Source organism: Pteropus alecto, unplaced genomic scaffold (assembly GCF_000325575.1).
Source record: "Pteropus alecto unplaced genomic scaffold, ASM32557v1 scaffold25, whole genome shotgun sequence".
In the NCBI taxonomy this organism is placed as follows: domain Eukaryota; kingdom Metazoa; phylum Chordata; class Mammalia; order Chiroptera; family Pteropodidae; genus Pteropus; species Pteropus alecto.
The window spans coordinates 6,151,573-6,174,479 of record NW_006441955.1 but is presented as its reverse complement, the minus strand read 5'-3'; the positions used below and the strand labels follow the sequence as shown (position 1 = coordinate 6,174,479).

General features: G+C 34.2%; 1 protein-coding gene across 4 annotated transcripts in view; it reads left to right on the top strand.

Annotated features, from left to right (window-relative positions):
• HSPB11 (heat shock protein family B (small) member 11) overlaps positions 1-22,907 on the top strand; it is a 44,847-nt gene that overhangs the window by 1,726 nt on the left and 20,214 nt on the right. For 3 of the 4 annotated variants that reach the window (XM_006919230.3, XM_025052131.1, XM_006919231.3), the window contains exons 2-7: positions 4,974-5,037; positions 5,706-5,818; positions 9,812-9,918; positions 11,537-11,605; positions 14,677-14,720; positions 16,430-16,642. In XM_006919230.3, the coding sequence (XP_006919292.1) occupies positions 5,721-5,818; positions 9,812-9,918; positions 11,537-11,605; positions 14,677-14,720; positions 16,430-16,546 (435 nt within the window). In that variant the 5' untranslated portion in view covers positions 4,974-5,037; positions 5,706-5,720 and the 3' untranslated portion in view covers positions 16,547-16,642. Of the gene's footprint in view, positions 1-4,973; positions 5,038-5,705; positions 5,819-9,811; positions 9,919-11,536; positions 11,606-14,676; positions 14,721-16,429; positions 16,643-22,090; positions 22,163-22,907 lie in introns of those variants that run through there. The other variant, XM_015595159.2, reaches the window with a different exon arrangement.

Sequence of the window (22,907 nt, the reverse complement as noted above, 5' to 3'; positions counted from 1 at the left end):
TAGATTTGATAACATGTAAGAAAACTGAATATTTGAGGAATACATTCTCTTCATTATCATATGTTACAAGTCAATGCTAGATACTTTTCCCTAAAATATAACTCTTTTTTAAAGCAAACCCTCTCCCAAAGTCTCTAACCCCTACGTTACCACCCCAAAAGTAGATTACTGCAGTTTTTCCACCTCTGCACCATTCACATTTTATGTGAGATAATTATTTGTTGAGGGGACTGTCCTGTGCATGATAGAATATTTAGCAGCATCATGAAATGCCCACTAGATGCCAATAGAATCACCCTCCTTTCCAACTTGTGACAGTCAAACTGTTTCCAGACATTGTCAGATGTCCCCTGCATGGCAAAATCACCCCTAGTCTGGTTGAGAACCACGGGACTACAAGATAAAGCATTGTCTTTAACTTGGCTTTTAAAATTCTTCATTATCTGTTTATAATATACCTTTCCTAGAATTTGATTCAATCTAAACCACCAATACAGTAATCCTTTAGTTTCATTCATAGATATCACCTAGTCTTCTTGAACACTTTCAGGAATGGAAAAGATTTAAAATTTTTACTTTGCCAGAAAGTTTTTATATCTATGATGTCTTCCTGCTTAAAATGTGTATTTGTTGAGTCTAGTTCTCCCACTTACAGTTGTAAAAAAAAAAAAATTCTAATTCTTTTTCCATTTGTGAACACTTGTGATATTAAAAATTGTGGTCATGTATCTCTTACCTCTCTTGAGTCATTTCAGCCCATATTCTTTCAACTTTCTCTATGTAACAGTATATAGATTATCACAAACTTTTTGCTCTCCTTTAAATAATACCAAGACTGATAATGTCTTCCTTAAAATATACTGCTCAGAACTGAATACAGTATTCTGGATGTAGGTCACACTATTAGCACATAATGTTAGTTTCATGCTTGTCCATCCTCCTTGACTCTGAGCTTAAAAGCAAGGAACCAAGTCTTAGTCACTGCCTTTATCTTAGTTTGTGGTCATGTTTGCATCACTAGCATAGTACCTGGTGCTTAGTTGGAGTTCAAAATTTCTAACTGAATGTAGTTCCTCCTTAACTCTGTTAATATCTAAGATCCATTCCTTTACCTTTGGGGTCAGATACAGTGCACTCCTGCCTTATAGTGACTTTGTAATGAACCAAACCTATACTTTTTATATATGTAGATCAATGATCAGCAAACTTTTTCTTTAAAGGACCTGGTAATAATATTTAGGCTTTACGAGCCTTATACTCTTTGTCATAGCTACTCACTTCTGTCTATAGCACAAAAGTAGCCATGGACAATGTATAAATGAATGAATGTTGGCCATATTCCAATAAAACTTCAGGGAGACTGAAGTGTGAATTGCACGTAATTTCATATAATTTTCATGTGTCACAAAATATTTTACTTTTAAAAGTATTTTAAAATAAAAAGCATTCTTAGCACATTGACTATACAAAAACAGGTGGCTGGCTAGATTTGGCTCACAGGCAGTAGTTTGCCAACCCTGATCTAGACCAATCCTAGTGTGATTGATTTTTTTATGTTTGAGGATACGCCTTGACGGTTATCTTTACTAAATATCTTATTCATTGCAGCCCATATTTCTAGCTTGCTTAGGTCTTTTTGGATGCTGATTCTGTCATCTAGCGTGTTAGCTGACAGCCCAGATTTGTGTCATCTGCAAAATTGATAAGCATACTTTTTCTATCCTTAATAAAAAAGTTGAATGAGATAAAGATATCCTTAATTAATAATAAGGTTGAGATTAAGGATAAAGGTCTTATGTAGTTAATTTTTTCCATTATCATTCTTTTAGTATAGCCATTCAGAGAGTTATAAATATCTACCTAAAGTACTGCCTGTCAGTCAACCCACATGTCTCCATCTAGTCCACAGGGTATATTGAGAAACTTTGAAGTTTTGTTGAAATATTCAGAACATGTCCCAAAGTTTTGTTGAAATATTCAGAACATGTAGTAAGTCTATCAAACAAACAAAAATGTATAGGTATGGTATAACGTTTGTGAACTTATGTAACTACTGCTTTCTGTTTTACTATCTCATTTACCTTTTCAAGGCCATCATTTTAGTGATGGAATTTAATAATTTTAGAATTTTGTTGAGAATTAACATCCAAGTTCATCAATGTGTATTTCTAGGAATTCATGATCTTTCTTTTCTTCAAACTAGGGGTTAACAATGTTCCTCCCACACCAGTCCTCTGGTTCCAGTAGTATTAAAAGCAAGAAAAAAAGGCACAAATAAAAATATTAGAATATATGCCTTTTTTTTGACCAATTTTACCACAGCTTTTAACACTATCAGATTTTAAAATTACAACAAAAGTGAACTTTGTGCCAATAAATATAAAAAGAAGAAATGGATAATTCTCTACAAAATATTAATTTCAAAATTGTCTCAGCTTTTGTTTGCCTGAAAATATCTTTATTTTGCTTTCACTTTTGAAGGATGATTTTGCTGGATATAGAATTCTATTTTTTATCTTTTAGCACTTTAGAGATGTCATTCCATTGTCTTTTGGCTTCCATTGTTTCTGATGAGAAGTCAATTCTGATTCTTATTGTTTGCCTTGATATTATGTGTTTTTTATTTTGACTGCCTTTCCCCCCTTCCTCTTTTCTTTAAATTGCAGCAATTCACTAAGGTGAGACTAGGTGGGATCCTCTTTGTATTTATCCAACTAAGGGTTGATGAACTTCTTGGATCTGTGAGTTTATGTCTTTTATATATTTTAGAAAAATTTCAGCCATATCTCTTTATAGTTTTCTTCTACACTATATTCTCTTTCTCCTCTCCTTCTGGGACTCCAATTACATGTATCAGAATAGTTTGATTATGTTTCACATGTATCTGATGCTCTGTTCTGTTATTTTCATTTTTTTCTCTGTGTTTCACTTTGGATCATTTTTATTGGACTATCTTTAAGTTCAATGACTCTTTCATATGCTGGTTCTAGTATGATGTTAGGCCCATCTATTGAAATCTTTATTTCGGGTATGACATTTTTCAGTTCTAGATTTTCCATTTTGTGTTTCAGAGTTTCCACTTCTCTGCTAAACTTCCCTTTCTGTTCACCCATCTGTGCATCTTTTTACTAAATTCTCTAACAAATTTATAGTATTTATCTTTATCTCTGTCTGCGAATTCCAGAACCTGAGTCAACTATAGATCTGCTTCAGACGACTGTATGCTGGACATTGTGTTTAAAAGAACAGACACAAAAGTATATAGTGATTTTTCCCCAGAGAGAACACACAATTTTCTTTGTTTAGGAGCTGGGATAAGGGGCAAAACACTTCAGTCCAGCTCCGAATTGTGCTGGAATTGGACTGAGTTGTAGTTTTATTTAAATAGTTTCAGTTTACCTCTGATTTCTGATATTCAGGAGTGAGATCAGTTCCCTCTTTCATGAGGTCTTTGGGATCTAAGTACCTGAGGTCACAAAAATCTTTCTTTGCTTTAGTTTATACCCAGTTTGCCTGTGAAGCTCCACTTAGAGGCTGATTTTTTTTTTTTTTTAAATCAGGAATGAAGCTGGATGAGGGCTAAGATGTAGCTCTACTTAGTTACACACAACAACGTGGATGCATTTCAAAAATATAATAATGAGTGAAGCCAGATACCAATGAGTATAAACTGTATGATTACATGTATATGAAGTTCAGGCAAAATGAATCTATAGTGTTAGAAATAAGGACCATGCTTACCTTTGGGAAAGAAGGTGGGGTCATGATTGAAAAGGGGCATAAGGAGGACTTCTCAATTGCTGATACTGTTCTATTTCTTTACCTGGGTAGTGGTTATCTGGATATGTCTACTTTGTGAAAATTTATTGTGCTATATACTTGTGATTTGTATTCTTTTCTGGATGAGTGTTATAGTTCATTAACAAAGGGAGTGTGTGTGGGGGGGTAACTTTTACACATCAAAACAAAACAAAACAAAAAAAGCAAAGTTAAAAAAAAATCAAGCCACAGAGTAGAAGATATTTACAAAACAATATAACAAAGGATTTGTATACAGAATATTCTGTTTTAAAAATACCTACAAATCAAAAAGAAATGGACAAATTTTTTTTGAAAGAATAATCCAATAGAAAAATGAGCAAAGGATAAGAAAAAGCAAATAACAGAAGAAGAGGCCTGAATGGCCCATAAACATAAACAGTATTCAATCTCAGTTATAATCTTGGCAATACAAATAGAAATCTTATTGAGATACCATTTCACACCAACGAGATACCAAGTAGGTGATTGTTAGAATATGAGGAAACAGAGACTCTCATACACTGCTGATGGTACTATAAATTGTTATAATTTAGAGATCAAATTGATCAATTATTTACTTGAAGATATACTGATTCTAAGTTTCTGCAATTTTTCTTCTATAAAGAAATTCTTTTATCAGAAAGACTTTCTCCCACATGTGCCTAAGATGTGCATTGCAAATTTGTTTATAATAGCAAAATTGGAAACCGACCTAAATATCCATCATTAGAGCAATGGAGAAATACCTTACAGCAGTCAAAATGAAAAAAGCAAGTAGCAAAAAGATATATACATTGCAAAAACACCTAAGTTTTCAAAGAACAGTACCTATTTTTTGGAGATATATATATATGATACTTATGCATTAAATATATGATAATGGTATAAAAATATAGTCAGGAAGGATATTCATTAAGGAAGGGAATAGGGCCAGGTAAGGGCTACATATTTCTCAAAAAATTTTTTCAAATAGATATGGCAAAAATGTTAACATTTTAAAAATCTAAGCAGTGATACATAGTTGTTTAATATGTGTAATATTCTTTGTACTTTGTCATTTGTTTATTTGAAATAGTTTTTTTTTTTTTTTTGAAAAGTTAGACTGGGGTCAGGGTAAGAAGGGTATTGGAAGCTTTTCTCACTTTTCTGAATGTTCTTTTGATTCTTTGTAGATACAGCTTTTCCAGTCACTTTGTACCTATATATTGATTTGTGCCCACCAGATCAAGGAGGAGGGTGAGTGAGATCAGATAGAATCTTCTCTGTCTTCTTTCTGTCTTACTCACCAAGGTTCATAGTCAAACTCAATAATATCCTTTCAGAATATTACCATTAAACTTAAAATATTACCATACAACAGAAGTGTCCTTAAGTCCGTGACCCAAGTGAATGATTTATTAATTTAAAAATAAGTAAAAAGATATCTTATCTCTTCCATTTCTGCTCAAAAAATAACAAGATGTCTTTTAAGATGTAAATAATATTTGTTTGCTACTTCATTGATAAATGTATAAATAGTCACAAAGAATCTGTTTTTATGCTCCAAGTATTTTTTTAATTTCATAAATATAACTTTAAAAAATTTACCCACTAATTTATATCACCTTAACTTGTTAAGTTTCTGCATAATTATTGAGAGTTTTTAATTTTAGAAGCAGAAAAATGATTTCAGAGTAGTCAAGAACTTGTTTTATGGAGTAGAGTATTAGAAATACTCATATCTTACAGATTATTCCTGTGAGAGGTCAGAAGTCTACTTATGTAAATAAACATGTTAGAATCCCTCCCACTTGTTGAATAGCTTGGTTGTTAAGCTGTGTGCTAGGCAACAGGCTTTCTTCCTTTTCTCAGTTAAAGTGCAGAGAATTAATAAGTTGCTTTTGTTGTTACTGTTTTATTTGCAGGTTAAACACTTCAAGATGAGAAAAGTTGATCTCTGTTTGAGCTCTGAGGGGACTGAAGTGATTTTAGCTACATCAAGTGATGAAAAACACCCCCCTGAAAATATGATTGATGGGTAAGAGTTATTATTCTTTCTTCTTTAACGTCTTGATATTAGGTCAGTGAACTCTTTGAGTACTGGGACTGTATTTTATAACAATTAGCACTGTTAAACATAGTTTAATAAACATTTGGTGACATAGATAGTACCTGACAATATCCACCTTTGGCACCATTTCTGAAACTAATTCAGTTGTATATATTTAGGTTTTTGATGCTTTTCTTGATAATGCCTAAACTGACCTTTTTATACAGATAGTTTTTTTAAAAAGTGGTTTAACAGGGCAAAACTTCAAACAATAACGATGTCATTTTGTACAAGTGCACACTTTAATATCTGGTTATGGTTTTATTCCAAATTTTTCTTAGTAAATAGGAATATAAACATTGTAATTTCCTATGTATTGCCTATTTCCTTATTAATCGAAGCAATATCTTTTCTAAACCAAATGTTTCATTTCTTGCTATCCACCTGCATAGTTTGCTTCTCAGCTTCTTGATATTATTCCAGTTTCTACTCTTCACTGTGCTAGAGCTTATTCTGGATAGAGATAAATATCATTCTCAGACTTTTAAATTCCAAGAAAAAGTAATTAACGGGAGAACTCTGGCTATTTTATTACTCTCTCGAGTTCTCTTTCTTGGTATTTGTATAGTGACTAGAGTTTGACTCATAGAACCTTATAATTTTAGAGCTGGAAGGACTTAGGAGTTCATCTTATCTAAACCTTTCATTTTAGACATGTGAGAGAGGTCAAGTATTAGTTTTATTGAAGGCAGAGCCAGTTGTAACACAGATCTTGTTCTTTGTGTTCTATTGTGAAGCCCATGTATCTGGATAAATATTAACAACTCAAACTCTTCCTTTAAACCTAATTGTTATTTCCTCTTTGATATCTGTCTCTTTTCCTCAAGTAGAATGAGTTTACCTTTTTTGTTGGAACTTCAGTAGAATTCAGTATATACCTCTATTACCTTATTTATCTCTTTATTATATAATTACTCCTCTTTAATGTTTGTCTCTTAACTGCAAATTCCTAGAAGTCAGCAACTGTGACTTATTCATCTTTAACTCCACAGTGTCTTAAAATATTTGTTGAGTAGGTTGAGATAGACCATCAAATATTAAACTCAGCTAATACTGGAGAGTAGCTGAGTATTTACACATACACATACATATATGCATAAGTTACTTTACATTTGCATAGGACTTTATAGTTTCCTAAATGTTTTGTTATTTGACCCACATTGTAAGCTTAGAGAATAAAAGGCAAAAAAAAAAAAAAAGGATTTTCAACCTCAGAGGTAAAATGACTTGCTCGAAATCACACAGATAACCAATTAGCAGAATCAAAATTAACACCCATATCTTCTAACTCCTAGTTTGTGGTTCTTTGTACTACACAATGATAACTCAAACTTAAAGTTTGCATCAAAAACTTACTATCTGGTTTTTTTTTTGGTTTTTTGCCTGTTCTTAATCCTTCTTAATGTTTTACTTTCTGAAATTCAGGTAATAGTTATTTATCCCACTCTGCCTGGGAGTAGGGAAATTAATGTGGGAACTGGTGTGAGAATACATATACCTATAAAGATTTGCCTCAAGTTGTTTGTCAGAAATATAGATCTTTCCACATATCAGTGCATATTAATGAATGGTTAAGGATGTAATATTTTTTAGGTTAGACAAAACCCTTAATACAGAAAACCATATGAAATAAAAGTAGTTACCTCATAACTGAATAGAGCACATCAGAGACTTTTAATTCATATACATTTCCAACAAATAGAATTAGACTTTATATGGTAGATATAAAAATTATTCTCTGCTCATACATTGGTTAATCTAAATGGAAGTAACCATAGAATTATTTAGAGAAAACAGTGCTATAAATTTGCCCCTACAGGACAGTGCTTCCAACTTTCTATTTCCCAGAAATGAGAATTAAAGAAAGTGATGATATTTTTATTTGCCCTTGACTCTTCTTTTGCCATCTGGCATTTTATACATCAGTGAAAAAGGGGAAAAGAAGCTCTGCATTAGAAAAAAACAAATTAACAGAAAAATTAGAGAATTAGTCCTTTTGGGATAATGTAGAAGAATACTAGATTTACAGTTAAAATTCCTGAATAAGTGAACTATATATGTTATCTTGGGCTAAAAGTATATGCGTTACTCTTTGAGCTTCAGTTTTCAGGTCTGAAAAATGGGATTAACATTACCTTCCCTGATTATCTCAGAGTTATGAAAAAATCATATGAGGTAATAGATATTAAACAGTCATTAGCTGTAAAGCCTCATTTAAAGAAAACTACTATTTTCATGACTTTATTATACCTAATAATGAGGATTGTTATATGTCATTTTTAAATCCATATGTCGCTGCATACTATTTGATGTTATTATATTGGTTTTGTTCATTAAAAGCACCCGAGAAAAAACATAGGGCAATCAAAAGCCATTAAATTTATTTAAATAATATTTAAAACCATAAAAATGTAAATTTTAAAATTATGAAATATTAAGCATAGTATTAAAAACCCAGAATTGTAAGTTAGGAAACCTGCTTCTTTTTTTTTCTTTTTCTTAACATCTTTACTAACATATTATTCACATACCATACAATTCACCTATTTAAAGTGTACAATTCATTGGCTTCCAGTATATTCACAAGAGTTATACAACCATCTGCACAATCAATTTTAGAACATTTGATCACCCTAAAAAGAAATTTCAGAACCTATTGAAATTACCCTGTCTCCTCCCTATCCCCACCAATCTACTTTCTGTGTCTATAGATTTGCCTATTCAGACATTTCATATAAATGAAATCATACATATGTGGTCTTTTGTGACTGGCTTCTTTCACTTACATGTTTTCAAGTTTATTCATATTATAGCACATATCAGTGCTTCATTTCTTTTTATTGCCAAATAATAGTCTGTTGTATGTATATAGCACATTTTATTTATCCATTTATCAGCTGATGGATATCTGGGTTATTTCTACTTTTTGGCCAGATTTCCCCAATCTTATTAAAAAATGCCAACTTACAAATCCAAGAAACTCAGCAAACCTCAACCAGGGTAAATACAAAGAGACTATATCTGCTAAAAAATAAAAATAAAAAATTTTTAAACAGCTAGAGAAAAAAATACATTAAATACAGGGGAACAGTAGTACCTGTTACAGCTGACTTTGTATCACAAACAGTGGAGTCCAGATAACAATGCAACAATATTTTTTAATGCTGGAAAAGAGAGACCCACCCCCAAAAACCCCTGTCAGACCAGAATTCTATATCTAGCTAAAATATCCTTCAAAAATTAGGATAGAATAAAGACATTTTATTCATCACAAGTAGACCAACATCGTAGGAAATGCTAAAAGAAGTACTGTAGTTGAAATGATTATAATACTAAATGAAAATTCAAATCTACAGGAAGAAAGTTGATGCATTGGAAATGATAAATATTTGGGTAAATATAAATAAAACCTTTTTTTCTTTTAATTTTTTTGAAAGACACTGACTGCTTAATGGGAAAAAAATACATTATACAGTGGAATTTATTACATATGTAATAAGGCACAGGAGCATGAGCCTGCATGACTTGTTTGCAGAATTTTATCTGGCTCGCTATGACTACAGTGATGTGAGATGATATCGTGATGGGAATGGAGATAGTACTTTAATGATGGGACCAGATTGTATAGGTCATAAAATGCCATACTAATACATTTACATTTATAGGCAATAAGGGGCCACTGAAGGCTTTTCGATAAGAATGACATAAATTCTGTTTCTGTGTTTTTAGGAAATATATCTGGTAGTAGTAAAGAAGAGCTATTAAAGTTGGGGAAATATTAGAGGCAGAATGAACAGTTAGAAAAGGATTGCAAGAATCCAAGGGTCATTTATTTTTTTAAATACTTATTCACTAGAATTTTGTGAATGTGTAATTTTTATTTGGCTATTCCTTTCTCTTTTTCTTTAAAATTAACAATAGGAATTTAGAAACATTTTGGACCACCACAGGAATGTTCCCCCAGGAGTTCATTGTTTGTTTTCACAAACATGTGAGGATTGAAAGGCTTGTAATCCAAAGTTACTTTGGTAAGCAAATCATACATTAATTTTTATCATCTTTTAATTTCTCTATAGGCAGAGGGCACATATGTAAACTTTTGGCAAAACACTAATTTTCTTTGCATCATGGAATCCAGTTTTATTGCAGTGGGAGAGTGGAAAGTATGGGTTAACTGCCTTAAGCACAGTTAGACTCTCTGAAACTCCAAATTTGAAACCCTTCCAAAGCACATAATAATTTCCATGCAATTTACTATGTGAAAGTCTTTGGCAAAAGACCCTATTATGAACATAAGAAGCCAGCTTGCCAGAATGCCAGGTTCCTTGATATATTTATTACAGATTTATTTGGCTTGGGGTTCTCTGTCAAATTCTTTCTGAAAATATGATAACCCTGATTATTTATATTGGATAATTTTGATTCTTCTATTAATAATGAGATTTTCTGAGAGATTTAGGAGGAGAGTCTCCCATTGTAACATCATTCTAATCCTGCCTTATGTTTATTTAAGGATAAAGTATATCTGACAGAATCATGGTAAGAAACAGAATACATTTCAGATGGTTCAAATGAAGAGACTTGATTGATGGGATTACCTACAAAATTATGTTCTGGCTTAAGGGAATAAACCAGGGATGGTGAGATACCCAGAAACTGGCTACAGCAGGAAACCATTTCCACCCCTGGGCCAAGGGTAGGAAGTAGTGTTACTGGAGTCCAGTGAGAGCCAGAGCCTGTAAATAATGGCCCTGCCTGGCAGGAGCTTTAATCATGAAGGGACATAACCACTTTCAAAGACATGGCACTGAAGCAGGAAGGGAGTAGAGAAAAAACAACCTGCTCTACTTCCCCACTGCCCTCCAATTTCCTCCCAGTGTCTCCAATTAGCTAGATCAAACCAGTAGCCATTGGACAAGTGAGTCCACGTGATGCAGTCCACAGGGGTCCTCACCCCGCCTCCACCGATCACAGAACAGAGAAGGGGATAAATCGGTCTGGTGTAGTGGGGGCTGGGTTAGGGTAATGGAGAAAAATCATTGCAGAAGGAAGATGACTGCTGTCTTGTTAAGTTTCACTTCTGTCATCAATTGTAGAGGCTCTGGTGTCAGACAGACCTAAAATTTAAATTTCAGTTCTGGCACTTGCTACCTCTATATTTTTTAACACTTTACCTGACTTCTCTAAGTTGCCTGATTTCTCTAAGCCTGTTTCCTCATCAGTAAAGTAGGTTAGTAATACTATTCTCATAAGATTGTAGTCAAGAGTAAATGAATAAATATGCCTGACTCATACATAGTAAATTCTCTGTAAAGATTTATGACCAAGACTACTACTGTTATTATTATTATCTGTATAGAAAAAAAATCTTGGTGATACCAAATTCAGAAAGGCTCCACTAGCTCTTTGTTGTATGCTCGCAAACACTTGTAAGATTACAGTGACACAAGAGTGTATTTTACTATGGGGACTTATAGAAAAACAGAGTAAGTGAATTATTTTCAGAACATGGTGTTCCTGATCCCAGTTCTTTGTGTAGTCCCACCAATGCCTGACAGTCTCAGACACAGGAAAAAAGGAATAGAGGGACAGAACATAGAATCATGTAGATACTACTTTACTTATTTTGTTTATTTACAATGTCAGTGCGAACCTTGAGGATTGAAAAGAGTACCTCTAACGAGCCAGTTGACTTTGAGCAGTGGATTGAAAGAGGTATGTGCTTGTTTCACCAGCATTTTTCTGAGCATGAGGGAGTAGAGAATTGTTCTTTAACTCTGTTTCCAATCAGTCTGCATTTTGGTGAAAACAGATGACCTGAATGATTCTTGTGACATATTTAGAGCCTAGAAAAACCCAGGTTTGCCACAAGACTGCTTCTTTACTTAGTAGTAATGTAACTGTTAACATGTTACTTAATGTTTCTGAGTTTCTGAATCCTTATCTGAAAAATGAAGATGATATCTACCTTTTAAGTTTTTTGTGATCATGAAGTCTGGTGTATGGTAGACAAACAATAAATATTAGTTTCTTGTCTTTCCTTCCTGATTAATGGTACTGTTTAAGTATCAGCAGAATTAGTAGCCTCTAGTTAAACATATATTGCTTTCATGTAGCTATCTTCTTTCCTTCCCACAATGCCATGAAAATAATAGTAAAGGAATAAAAAGAAGCATAAACCTACAAGGACAAAAAAAAAAACCCACAAAAAACCAGGAGATCAAAGCAGATGTGAGAGGTATATATTGTGGAAGAGAAAACGCAGATGGAGAAGTGATTTCTGTAGTTGAATGGAGTAGGTTATAACTTAAGTGCCGGCCAAGGAGTAAATCACTGAGAAGCAAGCCAATTTTCCCAACAGAACCCTGGAAAAGTCTAGAATTTGAAGCAGATGGTACCATGGGAAATGTGAGTGAGACGCTGGCCAGAAGAAAAGGGTCATTAGTTGAACATCTATATACAGAGTATTTGAACCCTAGGTACCTTCTAACCCACAAAGCTAGGTGACCACTCCATTCCCCCACAAACCACTCCAAGGAATGACTTGGAACATTGAATATTGAGGCTCTTTTTACCAGGCATAATAGAGAGAGTGATTGAGACATGGAGGGAAACAGGGATTTAGGTGGAAGCTTGTGTATTGAATAGTGGGAACTCCTCCTGTGCTCTGCTGTTTATGACAGCAACCAAGATTATAGCCCCAGGTAGGAGATAGGAGGATTCATCTTTGGGGAAACTGAATGGCGCCAGAAAAAAAAATCTATGGATGCTGACAAAGGCTAGTTCATTCCTGGTCACGCTATCAAAGTCCACTGGTCAGTGAGCCTGGCTCATGCATGCAGTTTTCAAATGATTTATTCATAAGTAGCAAAAGACAAAGATCATCAGACTTTTGATGAAGGCCTCAAACCCTGAATATAATCAAGTCCTTAGCTCTAATTTCCAAGCTATAGGAAATAATGGAGGATAAAAGAACAAATTAAATGAAACCATGAGGACACAAAATGACAAAATGTGGGACATTCTACAGCAGGAGTCCCCAACCCCCGGGTAGCAGATCTGTACCAGTCTGTGGCCTGTTAGGAACTGGGCCGCATAGCAGTAGGTGAGCGTTGGCGCGAGTGAGCAAAGCTTCATCTGTATTTGCAACCACTCCCCAGTGCTAGCATCACCACCTCAGCCCCACTTCAGATAATCAGGTATTAGATTCTCATAGGAGCACTGGTCTCTGGTGCCAAAAATGTTGGAGATTGCTGTATCTACAGGACAACTGACCTGGTCTCTTTAATAAGTCAGTGGCATGGGGAAAAATATGTGTGTGGGAGAGAAAGCAGTTCAAGATTAAAAGAGACAAGTCTGATTTGAATAAATCAACTATGAAAATATTTTGGGGACAGTGGGAAAATTTGAGTATAGACTGGGTATTATATGATATTAAAGCATTATTTTTAATGTTAATATGATAATGGTATGATTATGTAAAAAATATACATTTCTTATTATTTAGAGATGGATAATCGAATATTTAGAGGTGAAATGTCATGATGTCTTAGACTTGCTTTAAAGTACTTTAGCAAAAAAAATTAGATAAATCAAGTATGGTGAAATGTTAGTAATTATAAAATCTAGATGATGGGTATATATATGTAGGAGTTAGTTATGATCTGTCTTCTTTTATGATGTTTGAAATTTTCCAGTTTTTCATAATTAAAAACTAAGCAAATGAAATGAGTTTATTATTAACTCCTGGTGGGGGAAGAGTTGAATAGGAAAATGTAATCATAATTCATTACATATTTCAACAGCAAATAAAATTTATATAGACAATAATGTAACCAAATAATTGATTTCAACATTGAGAGGATGGCAGGAGGGAAAAGTTGCAGGAGGAAGAGGAAGAGGATATTAGTTTAAGAGATCTAAGTTTTCATCTGCTATAATATAAAATCAATAAAAAATTTGACAAATCAAGAAAAGGAATATAAATATAGTATAATTCCAGGAAAAACAGCTTAAAGATTTGAAAATGATATGTACTTCTAGGAAGCAGGACTGGAGGAGAAAGGAGAGATCAAGCAGAGGATTACTATTTTTTGTTACCTCAGAGAAAGGTTAGGAAACAAAGTCGTATATAATCTTCCCAGGGACTTCTCTTTTTTTACTATGTGCCTTTTAAAATTATGTACACTGACTATTTTAATACAAAATAAAATTAATTTCTAAATGTCAGTATTTTTTATTACATCAATTAAATCTTTTGTGTTTCCAAAAAAAATGTTTGGTATGATTAACTCATGACCAAATAAATTAATCTGTCCTAAAATAATATGAGTAAAGATTTTCTAAAGTTGGATACCAGTAAAGATCAAAGCAGGGCAACAGAATTCTGCATCATAGTAAAAATTTACTCTGAGAAACAGCTTTAGTCATTACTCATGGAAACAGTAAGATGGCTCCTTTTAGGCCTGCAATTGCTGTTAGTAGCTTGATCCTTAAAAGGGATTTTCACTTTTATCAAGTCCTTCCTTTATATTCCTTTACTAAAATTTACATTTACATTTCCTTATGTTTGTACTCACAAGAGATATTTTATAACTCATAGTTTATCTTTTGTACCTTTTTTTATCAGGTATCTCTATTTTTGTATTAAATTTAAATGCCAAAACACAGGTAAATTTGGTGTAATTTTAGATTACCAGATAGTGTGTTTTGCTGAACATAAATTTCAGTAGTTATCTCTCATGTACTTTGAGCCCTAACTCATTTCTGTTAAATTTGTATTTTAGATCTAGTACACACAGAGGGGCAGCTTCAAAATGAAGAAATTATGGTAAGTAAATATACTTTGTAGAGATAAACATTATCTTTAGCCAGCACAATATATTTAAATTTTAAACCTGTCTCCATAGTCATAAAGTTAATACTCTCATGATATGATAGGTTCTGTACTTAGTCAACCAATAGAGAAGGTTATTTGCAATAATGTTATAATCTAAATGTAGCGTTTATAAATTAGGCTTTTATCTAACTGACAGAATGACAGGCAAGGATAAAACAATTCACTTATTTGTTTTTATTTTAATTATTTCATTCATTTATTTGGAAGTACTTTCTTTGCTTTCTTTCATTTGATTCTGTAGGCCTTTTAGAATAGTAATCAAAAAAGGTTGAGATGCCAAAATCGGATGTTAATTTAAGCATGAAAGGACAAGAGAGATTCAGATAAGGGGAACTGGAGCATAGGATCAGCAACAAATAAGCCAAAGAGAGATGAGGTGAAAAGAGAACAAGCATTTTTCGACAACATTCCATTGGGCTTTGCTTGTCAAGTGGAATGAATGCCCGTTGATGAGGAAGCTGCTGCCTCATCAGGAGTTTTTCTGTTCCTGCTAGTTTGTCAGGCTCTGGTTTTAGACAAACACAAAAACATGAAAAAAGTGAGTGTGTGTTTTTTTTTAGGTGGTAGTATTTAATTAAAGCCTCTTGAAATGAAGGTTAAAGTGGTACCTTGTTCGTTAAATTTCATTTTTCACAACTTTCTGGGAGCTGCTATGAAATCAGTGTTTCAAAAGAGTCTGTAGGAAGTTTTTGAACCCTTTTCATTCTCTTTTCTACCAGCCAAATGTGCCCAGTGACTGGGGAGGCCAATGAGGGGGACAGAAAATAATTAGACTGAATTTTATCTTCCTACTTTTCTCCATCTTTACCAGTTGGTTATGATTAGTACGTCTCTGCTGAGGATTTTGTTTCAGGACTTACTGTGGATCAGGGAGCCTCCCAGCATTATAGAACATTTAGAAAATAGTAAGAGGGACTGGGAGGCTGAAAATTCCCTATATTTTTATCATCCTGTCACAACAGCTTTTACTATACCTACTTTTTTCCAGTCGTCAACCATATATATCACATATAGTTATAATGGTAATATGTCAATAATTTTGTATCATTTTTAAACTTAATATTATAATTTTATAATTATAATTATAATTTTAAGTTTAAATGTATGCAAATAGGCAAATGCTAACTAATTTCCTTTTTCCTCCCTTTGTCATTATACTACAAGGGACATCTTTACCTTTTTAATTATTTAATAAGATTAAATTTCAAGGAATGGAATTACTAGGTTCAAGGGTATAAACATATTTATAGCTTTTAAAATATATTGCCAAATTGCTTTACAGAAAAATTATATAAATGTAAAAGTGTAGTAATGTTTCAGGGTATATTCTGAGGCATCATTAACCAAAGGAAATCTCTTATTATGAAAAATACTTTAAGAAGACACTTTGAAAAAATTGGTCAGAAATGTCATTTTTAGCTCCACATGCAATTTTTCATCAAAGCATGGCTGATATTCAGCTGATACACACTAGAACAACTATACTGTTATATGTAGCTGGCTTCTCTTCTGAATATGATCTTATATATTGTTATAATTAGAATTTTACTTTTGCATCATTGAACCCTTTCTTTTGCTAACTGCTTGTTTAACAGTTCATTAGAATTGCTAAGAGCGTCCATATTGATTTTCCCCTACAGGCACAGGATGATGGCCATGCTACTTACTTGAGATTCATTATTACATCAGCCTTTGATCATTTTGCATCTGTTTATAGCATTTCTGCAGAGGGAATAGCAGTCTCACATCATTCTTAATGATTATAACAAAATGCTCTTACATGATTTTTAATAATATATTTATTTAAAAATGAAATTGTCATTGACATACTTTATTAAAGGGATTTATATCAATCTGTTTCAGTTTTTATTATTTTTTGTTAACATTTTGTGCAAAAGAGTTTGGTATTATCAGTCAGCAGTGATGGCTATCATGAAGAATATAAAAAAGTTCTTGCTTCAGTATATATCTTAATCAAGGAGGTTACCGTACATGAAAACTTAACTGATAACACATTGTGTTCCCATAGCATCTAACATGGTGCCCTTCAGATCTCAGTGCATTAATTTTTTAATTTATTTATTGATCGATGCAAAGGGCTAAGTGAGCAGTATAGATAGTAAACAATGTACAAGTTCAGAAAAGAGAAAGTACTTATGGGGAGGTTTCACCGAGATCATGGAACTTGAGCTGGCCCTGTGGGACAAATCATAATATGTATGTGTGTGTGTATGTATTTATCATGTTATTTTGTCTTGATTTGAAAACCACAAAGAAGAGTTAGGAAACACAATTCTACTGTCCAGAGACAACCATTTGATATTTGATTTTTAAAAATATTTTGGGGAGGTAAAGAACAAGATGGGAAGGATTGAGGGGAAGTAAGACTTCCCTAAATATACTTTATTATATAGCTTGACTTTGTAAACATAAATAACTAATATAGCCAAAAATTAAAAAAGCAATTCAAAAATTTGAAAACAAATAGACGTGCATAAACCTAACTTTATCACAAGTTGATGAAAGCACAAGAAAGAATGGACATCAGAACATAATATTTTGTCTGTTGCCTATACTAGTTTCTCAGGGTTGCTGTAATAAAGTACCACAAACTTGGTGGCTTAAGCAGTAGAAATTTATTCTCACAGTTCTAGAGGCTAGAAATCAGAAATCAAGATATTGGCAGGATTTGTTCCTACTGGAAACTCTGAGGGAGAATCTGTTCCATGCCTTTCTCTTAGCTTTTGGTATTGCTAGCAATCTTTGGCATTCCTTGGCTATGGCACCATAGATCCAATCTCTGCTTCTGTCATCACATTGCATTCACATCCTTTCCTCTATGCATATCTCTTTCTGTATGTCTTTTTATGTGCTTATAAGGATATCAATTATATTGAATTAAGAGCCTACCTGACTCCAGAATGACTCATGTTAACTAATTACAACTGCAATGACCCTATTTCTAAGTAAGGTCACGTTCATAGGTACTGGGAGTTAGGACCTAAACCTATCTTTTTGAAGACACAATTCGACCCACAACACATTCTTACTGAAATATATTTGCGATAGTTAATTTTATATATCATATCAAGTAGGCCACAGCGCCCAGATATTTGCATAAACATTCTGGATGTTTCTCTGCAGGTATTTTTGGATGAGATTAACACTTAAATGGGAGGACTTTGAGTAAAGCAGATTGTTTTCCATAAGGTGGTGGGCCTCACCTAACCAAGTTGAAAACCTTAATGGAACAAAGACTGATCTTCCCTGGGCAACAAGGAATTCTGCCACCAGCTGGCTTTTGGACTTGCAACATTGGCTCATCCTTGCGTCTCCAAGTCAGTGGCATGGAAAATGTTAATTAAGGAAGGGGGCCTGCTCTAGATCCAAAGAGATATGAGTCCCAATAACCACATGCCATGTGTGGATTGTATATGGTTGCTGATTTGGGAAAACGAACTGAAAAGAGACTTTTTTCCTTCTATTTATTTATTTATTTGCTTAAAATTTTTTTCCAGTTACGGTTAACATACAATATTCAATTAGTTTCAGGTGTAAAACAGTGAGTAGACATGTATGTAACTTATGATCACCCCAATAAGTCTAGTACCCATCTGATACCATACATGGTTATTACAGTATTATTGGCTATATTCCTTATGCTGTACTTTACATCCCCATGACTGTTTTTATAACTGGCAATTTGTAAGTCTTATTCCCCTTTTTTCACCCTTTTGCCAAACCCCCTCCCATTTGGGAACCATCAGTTTGTTCTCTGTATCTATGAGTTTGTTTCTGTTTTGTTTATTTTGTTTTTTAGATTTCACGTATAAGTGAAATCATGTGGTATTTGCCTTTCTCTGTCTGACTTACGTCACTTAGCATAATACCTCTGAGTCCAGCCATGTTGTCACAGGTAGCAAGATGTCATTCTTTTTTATGGCTGATTAATATTCCATTGTATGTAGATACCACCTCTTCTTTATCCATTCATCTATCAATAGACGCTTAGGTTGTTTCCATATCTTGGCTATTGTAAATAATGCTTCAGTGAACATAGCGATCATATGTCTTTCTGAATTAGTGTTTTGGATTTCTTCAGATAAATATCCAGAAGTAGAATTGCTGGATCATGTGGTAATTCTAATTTTAATTTTTTGGGGAAACTTTATATTGTTTTCCATAATGGTTGCAGCAGTTTACACTCCCACCAATCTTCACCAACACATGTTGTTTGTTGATTTATTGATGATAGCTATTCTGACAGGAGCGAGGTGATATCTCATTGTATTTTAATTTGTATTTGTCTGATGATTAGTGATATTGAGCACCTTTTATATGTCCATTGGCTATCTGTATGTCCTCTTTGGAGAAATCTATTTAGTTCCTCTGCCCATCATTTAATTGGATTTTTTTTTTTTTTTTGGTGTTGTGTGAGTTCCTTATATATTTTGGATATTAACCCCTTATTGGATGTATCATTGGTATATCTTCTCCCATTCAGCAGGTTATCTTCTCGTTTTTGATGGTTTCCTTTGCTGTGGAAAAACTCTTTAGTTTGGTATAGACCCATTTGTTTATTTTTTCTTTTGTTTCCCTTGCCCGAGGAAACATATCCAAAACTATACGAAGGGCGAAGAGATTTTCAGAAGGGAATTACTCCAAGTTAGGAGCAGTTTTAAGGTTCTTGATACTTCCTGATAAATTGCTCATTAAGATTTGTTGCTCAAATTTACTCTTAGAAAGATAGCTCTTAGATAACTAGAGAGTAGGAAAGGTATTCTAGGAGCAGCATTGGTGTGATCAGATGTGAAGGTGAGTACTCTTTCATAAAACATATTTGGGGAATAATGAATATATAAGTCAGACTAGAGCAAAGAATAGACTAAAACCATACATTATAGCCAGATCACAGATAGCCTTTAATGCTTTCAGCTATTTTCCCATAACACTGAAGCCATTTAAGGTTTTCGAGAAGGAAAGTGACTTAGAGCAATTGAGTTCATGTTCAATACAATGAAATACTGATGATTTTCTTTGGCCAACTTCCTAAACTGAAACGTCAATAATTCTTTGCCTAAGAAACACTGTGTTGAGGCTTACAGATTGCTGGAAGGGATCTCCAGAGGTCATCTGATTGATCTCTTTGGCACAGGCCTAGTAAATTATCTGCAAATCTTTTTCTGTGGATGCAGAGAACAAGTTCATATAGTACTTGTAATACCACTTTATGATACTTGAAAACAGCATCCTTTAACCTTCGTTTTCCTAGTCCTTAAAAACTCATTTTGCCTTATAAAACTACTCCAAGTTTCAAGCAATAGATATAATAATAATATGGGGTTTTATCCTTTGTTTTTTCACTGCTCAACCCCATCATATTTTTTAAGTCTTATTTGTCCCCAATTCCTCTATCCCCCATTTGGCCTTTTCTCCACCCTTCACTAACTCCTGACTGCCATGGTGCTGTGTATGCTATGTGATTTAGACCTTTGGGTTTGTCGTTTCCTCTTCTAGGAGGGCTCTTTCTCTAGGTATATTCCTGTACAGCTAGCTGCTTCTTTTACTTCAGATCCTTACTCAAAATCCCCTTCTCAGCGAGACCTTACATGGCCTCTGTATCTAAAATTATAATCTCTCTCTTCCCTCTCCACCGGCCCCCCACCTCAACCCCTCCTAGCCCTGCCCACGGGATCAGGCAACAAGGTAGCGACTCATGCCCTATATTTCAGGGTTCTTGTACCTTACTCCTCTTTTCTCAGTACCATTAAAATACAATTTAGATGTTTTTCCTTTAATGATATCCTGAGTGCGCTATGAAAGATGAGGGCAGTGCAGCCTCCTTTCAAGTGTGAATATCTCGAGTAGGGGGCTCAATTGATTGAATTGCTCCACTCCCATACCTTTTTAGGGATGTCCCTGCTTCTCACTATCTATTTGTTTCTTATTTATTGTGTAGATCATGTTTATTGTCTCTCTCCCTCACTAGAATGTAAGTTCCACAGGGCAGGGAGTTTTGCTGCTTTTGCTTATGACTATATTCTCAGGGCTTAGAACAATGCCTGGCCCATAGTAGATTTTCAATAAATATTTGTTGTCTGAATAAGTGAATATTTCGTCGAAGGAAAAAAGTGTTAGTTGAAGCAAATATGGCAATTCATTTATTTGCCTGTCTGTATCTCTTTATACTTGAGGAGTTTTTAATAAAGCTAGCTAATAATGTGTGTATTTTTGTATCACTTACTGTGGGCCAGTGCCTATCACAGTGCCTTGCATAAAGTTAAACAACTAATCAGTATTTATTTAGAGAGATGGATTAAAAAGGTAAAAATCTAATAACTTTTTAACTATGTACTCAAGCAAAGCAAAGAAATATACAAATAAAAATCATTATGTCTATCATCATTAGTACAGAATTTTAAGAAAAAGATTGCGATTGTGAATCCTTTCTCAAGAATGTCCTATTGTGCAGGGCATCCTTTGGGGACTTCACTTTCTAGGCGATGATCCAACAGCTCTTTGTTGCTTCTTTTTAGCATGTCTTCTAAAAAATAGTATGTGGTAAAATATATCAAAGTTTTAAACAGGCATATATGCCTTTGACAGTAATTTTGTTTCTAGGAATCTTGTCTAATGAAATAATCAGATAAGTGCAAATGGACAAAGATTTATAGCAATGCTGTTTATAAGACGGGAAACTAGAAATGATTATACATCCATACATTAGGAAGTATGATATATACAGTCATCATATATCATACTTTATAATGGTATACAAAACATAAATATAGATGAATACTTCTGGTTAAAGATAATGGAGTAAAGGGATTTTTATTCCGTCTTCTTTCTCAAAAGTCATTATTCACACAAAAATATAAAAAGAAAAGAAAAACTTTTTCAAGGAAATAGTTATAGTCTCTAACTGGGAAGCCTCCTTGCTAAGTACTATGAAATGAGGATTTGGTGGAGGAGGAAGCTGAGAACCGATTGGCTTTCTCAGAGCTAGAGACTTTCTTAAAACATGTCACAGTTATGAAAGGCTTATCAAACAATCTCTTGCTTAGATTGAAGTGATCTCTGTCTGCAGGTGGCTTCAAGAGATTGGAGCATGCTCCCATAGGGCTCAGGTTAGTAACTCAAAATTGTGGAGGAGATGGAGCTGGAAAAACCAGGGTAGACACACCAGAGGAGACTGCTGGAGGTTAAGCATAGTGAAAGAAAGTGTCTTAGATTGCTTGGGCTGCCATAACAAAAGACCATAGGCTGAGTGGCTTAAACAACAGATATTTATTTTTTCATAGATCTCGAAGCTGACAGTCCAAGATCAGAATGCCAGCAGGATTGGTTTCTGGTGAGACCTGTCTTCCTGGCTCGTAAGTAGCCACTCAGCATGTGCTCACATGACCTCTTATTTGTGCATATGGGGAGGGAAAAAGCATGTGCACTCTGGTGTCTCTTCTTAAAAGGACACTGATCCAGTTGTATCAGGGCCCTAGCCTTATGACCTCCTTGAACTTTCATTATGTCCGTATAGGCCTTACCTCCAGATACAGTCACATCAGGGCTTAGGGCTTCCATATATGAATTTGGAGGGGGTTGGGCACAATTCATTTCATAGCAGGTGGTGAGAAGGCAGCCAAAGCAGAAAGAGTGAGATTGAAGGGGATTTCTAGGAGCCCCATTGCAAAGGAAGTAATAAACTTAATAAGAGGGCATTCAAAACAACTAACCTAAATGAAAGTCTCAGATTGCCCCAGCTTACTTCTCATCCTTCTATAGTATGTTTCAGGAAATAACAAGCCCCATTAAGAAAAGAATAATCAGAAAAGATACAGAAAGGGACTGCTTAAGTCAAGTTCTCTATAAACAGCCTGACACAGAAATTCTTGTAGGAGTGATTTTATTGAGGGAGTGCTCTCAGGAAGCAGGATAGGGCATGGGAGAAGGTAAGTTAAAGATATGGCTTCAGCTGAAGTTTAGTCTCAGCCTGACCTCACAGAGAATTCTAGAGCATGAGTGTTACCAGAGAGGTATATTCCCTGACCTTGAGGCAAGGACCAAGCCTCTGTACTCCCCAAATCCATCATTTGTTGGCTGTGGGTCACCCTCACGGGAACA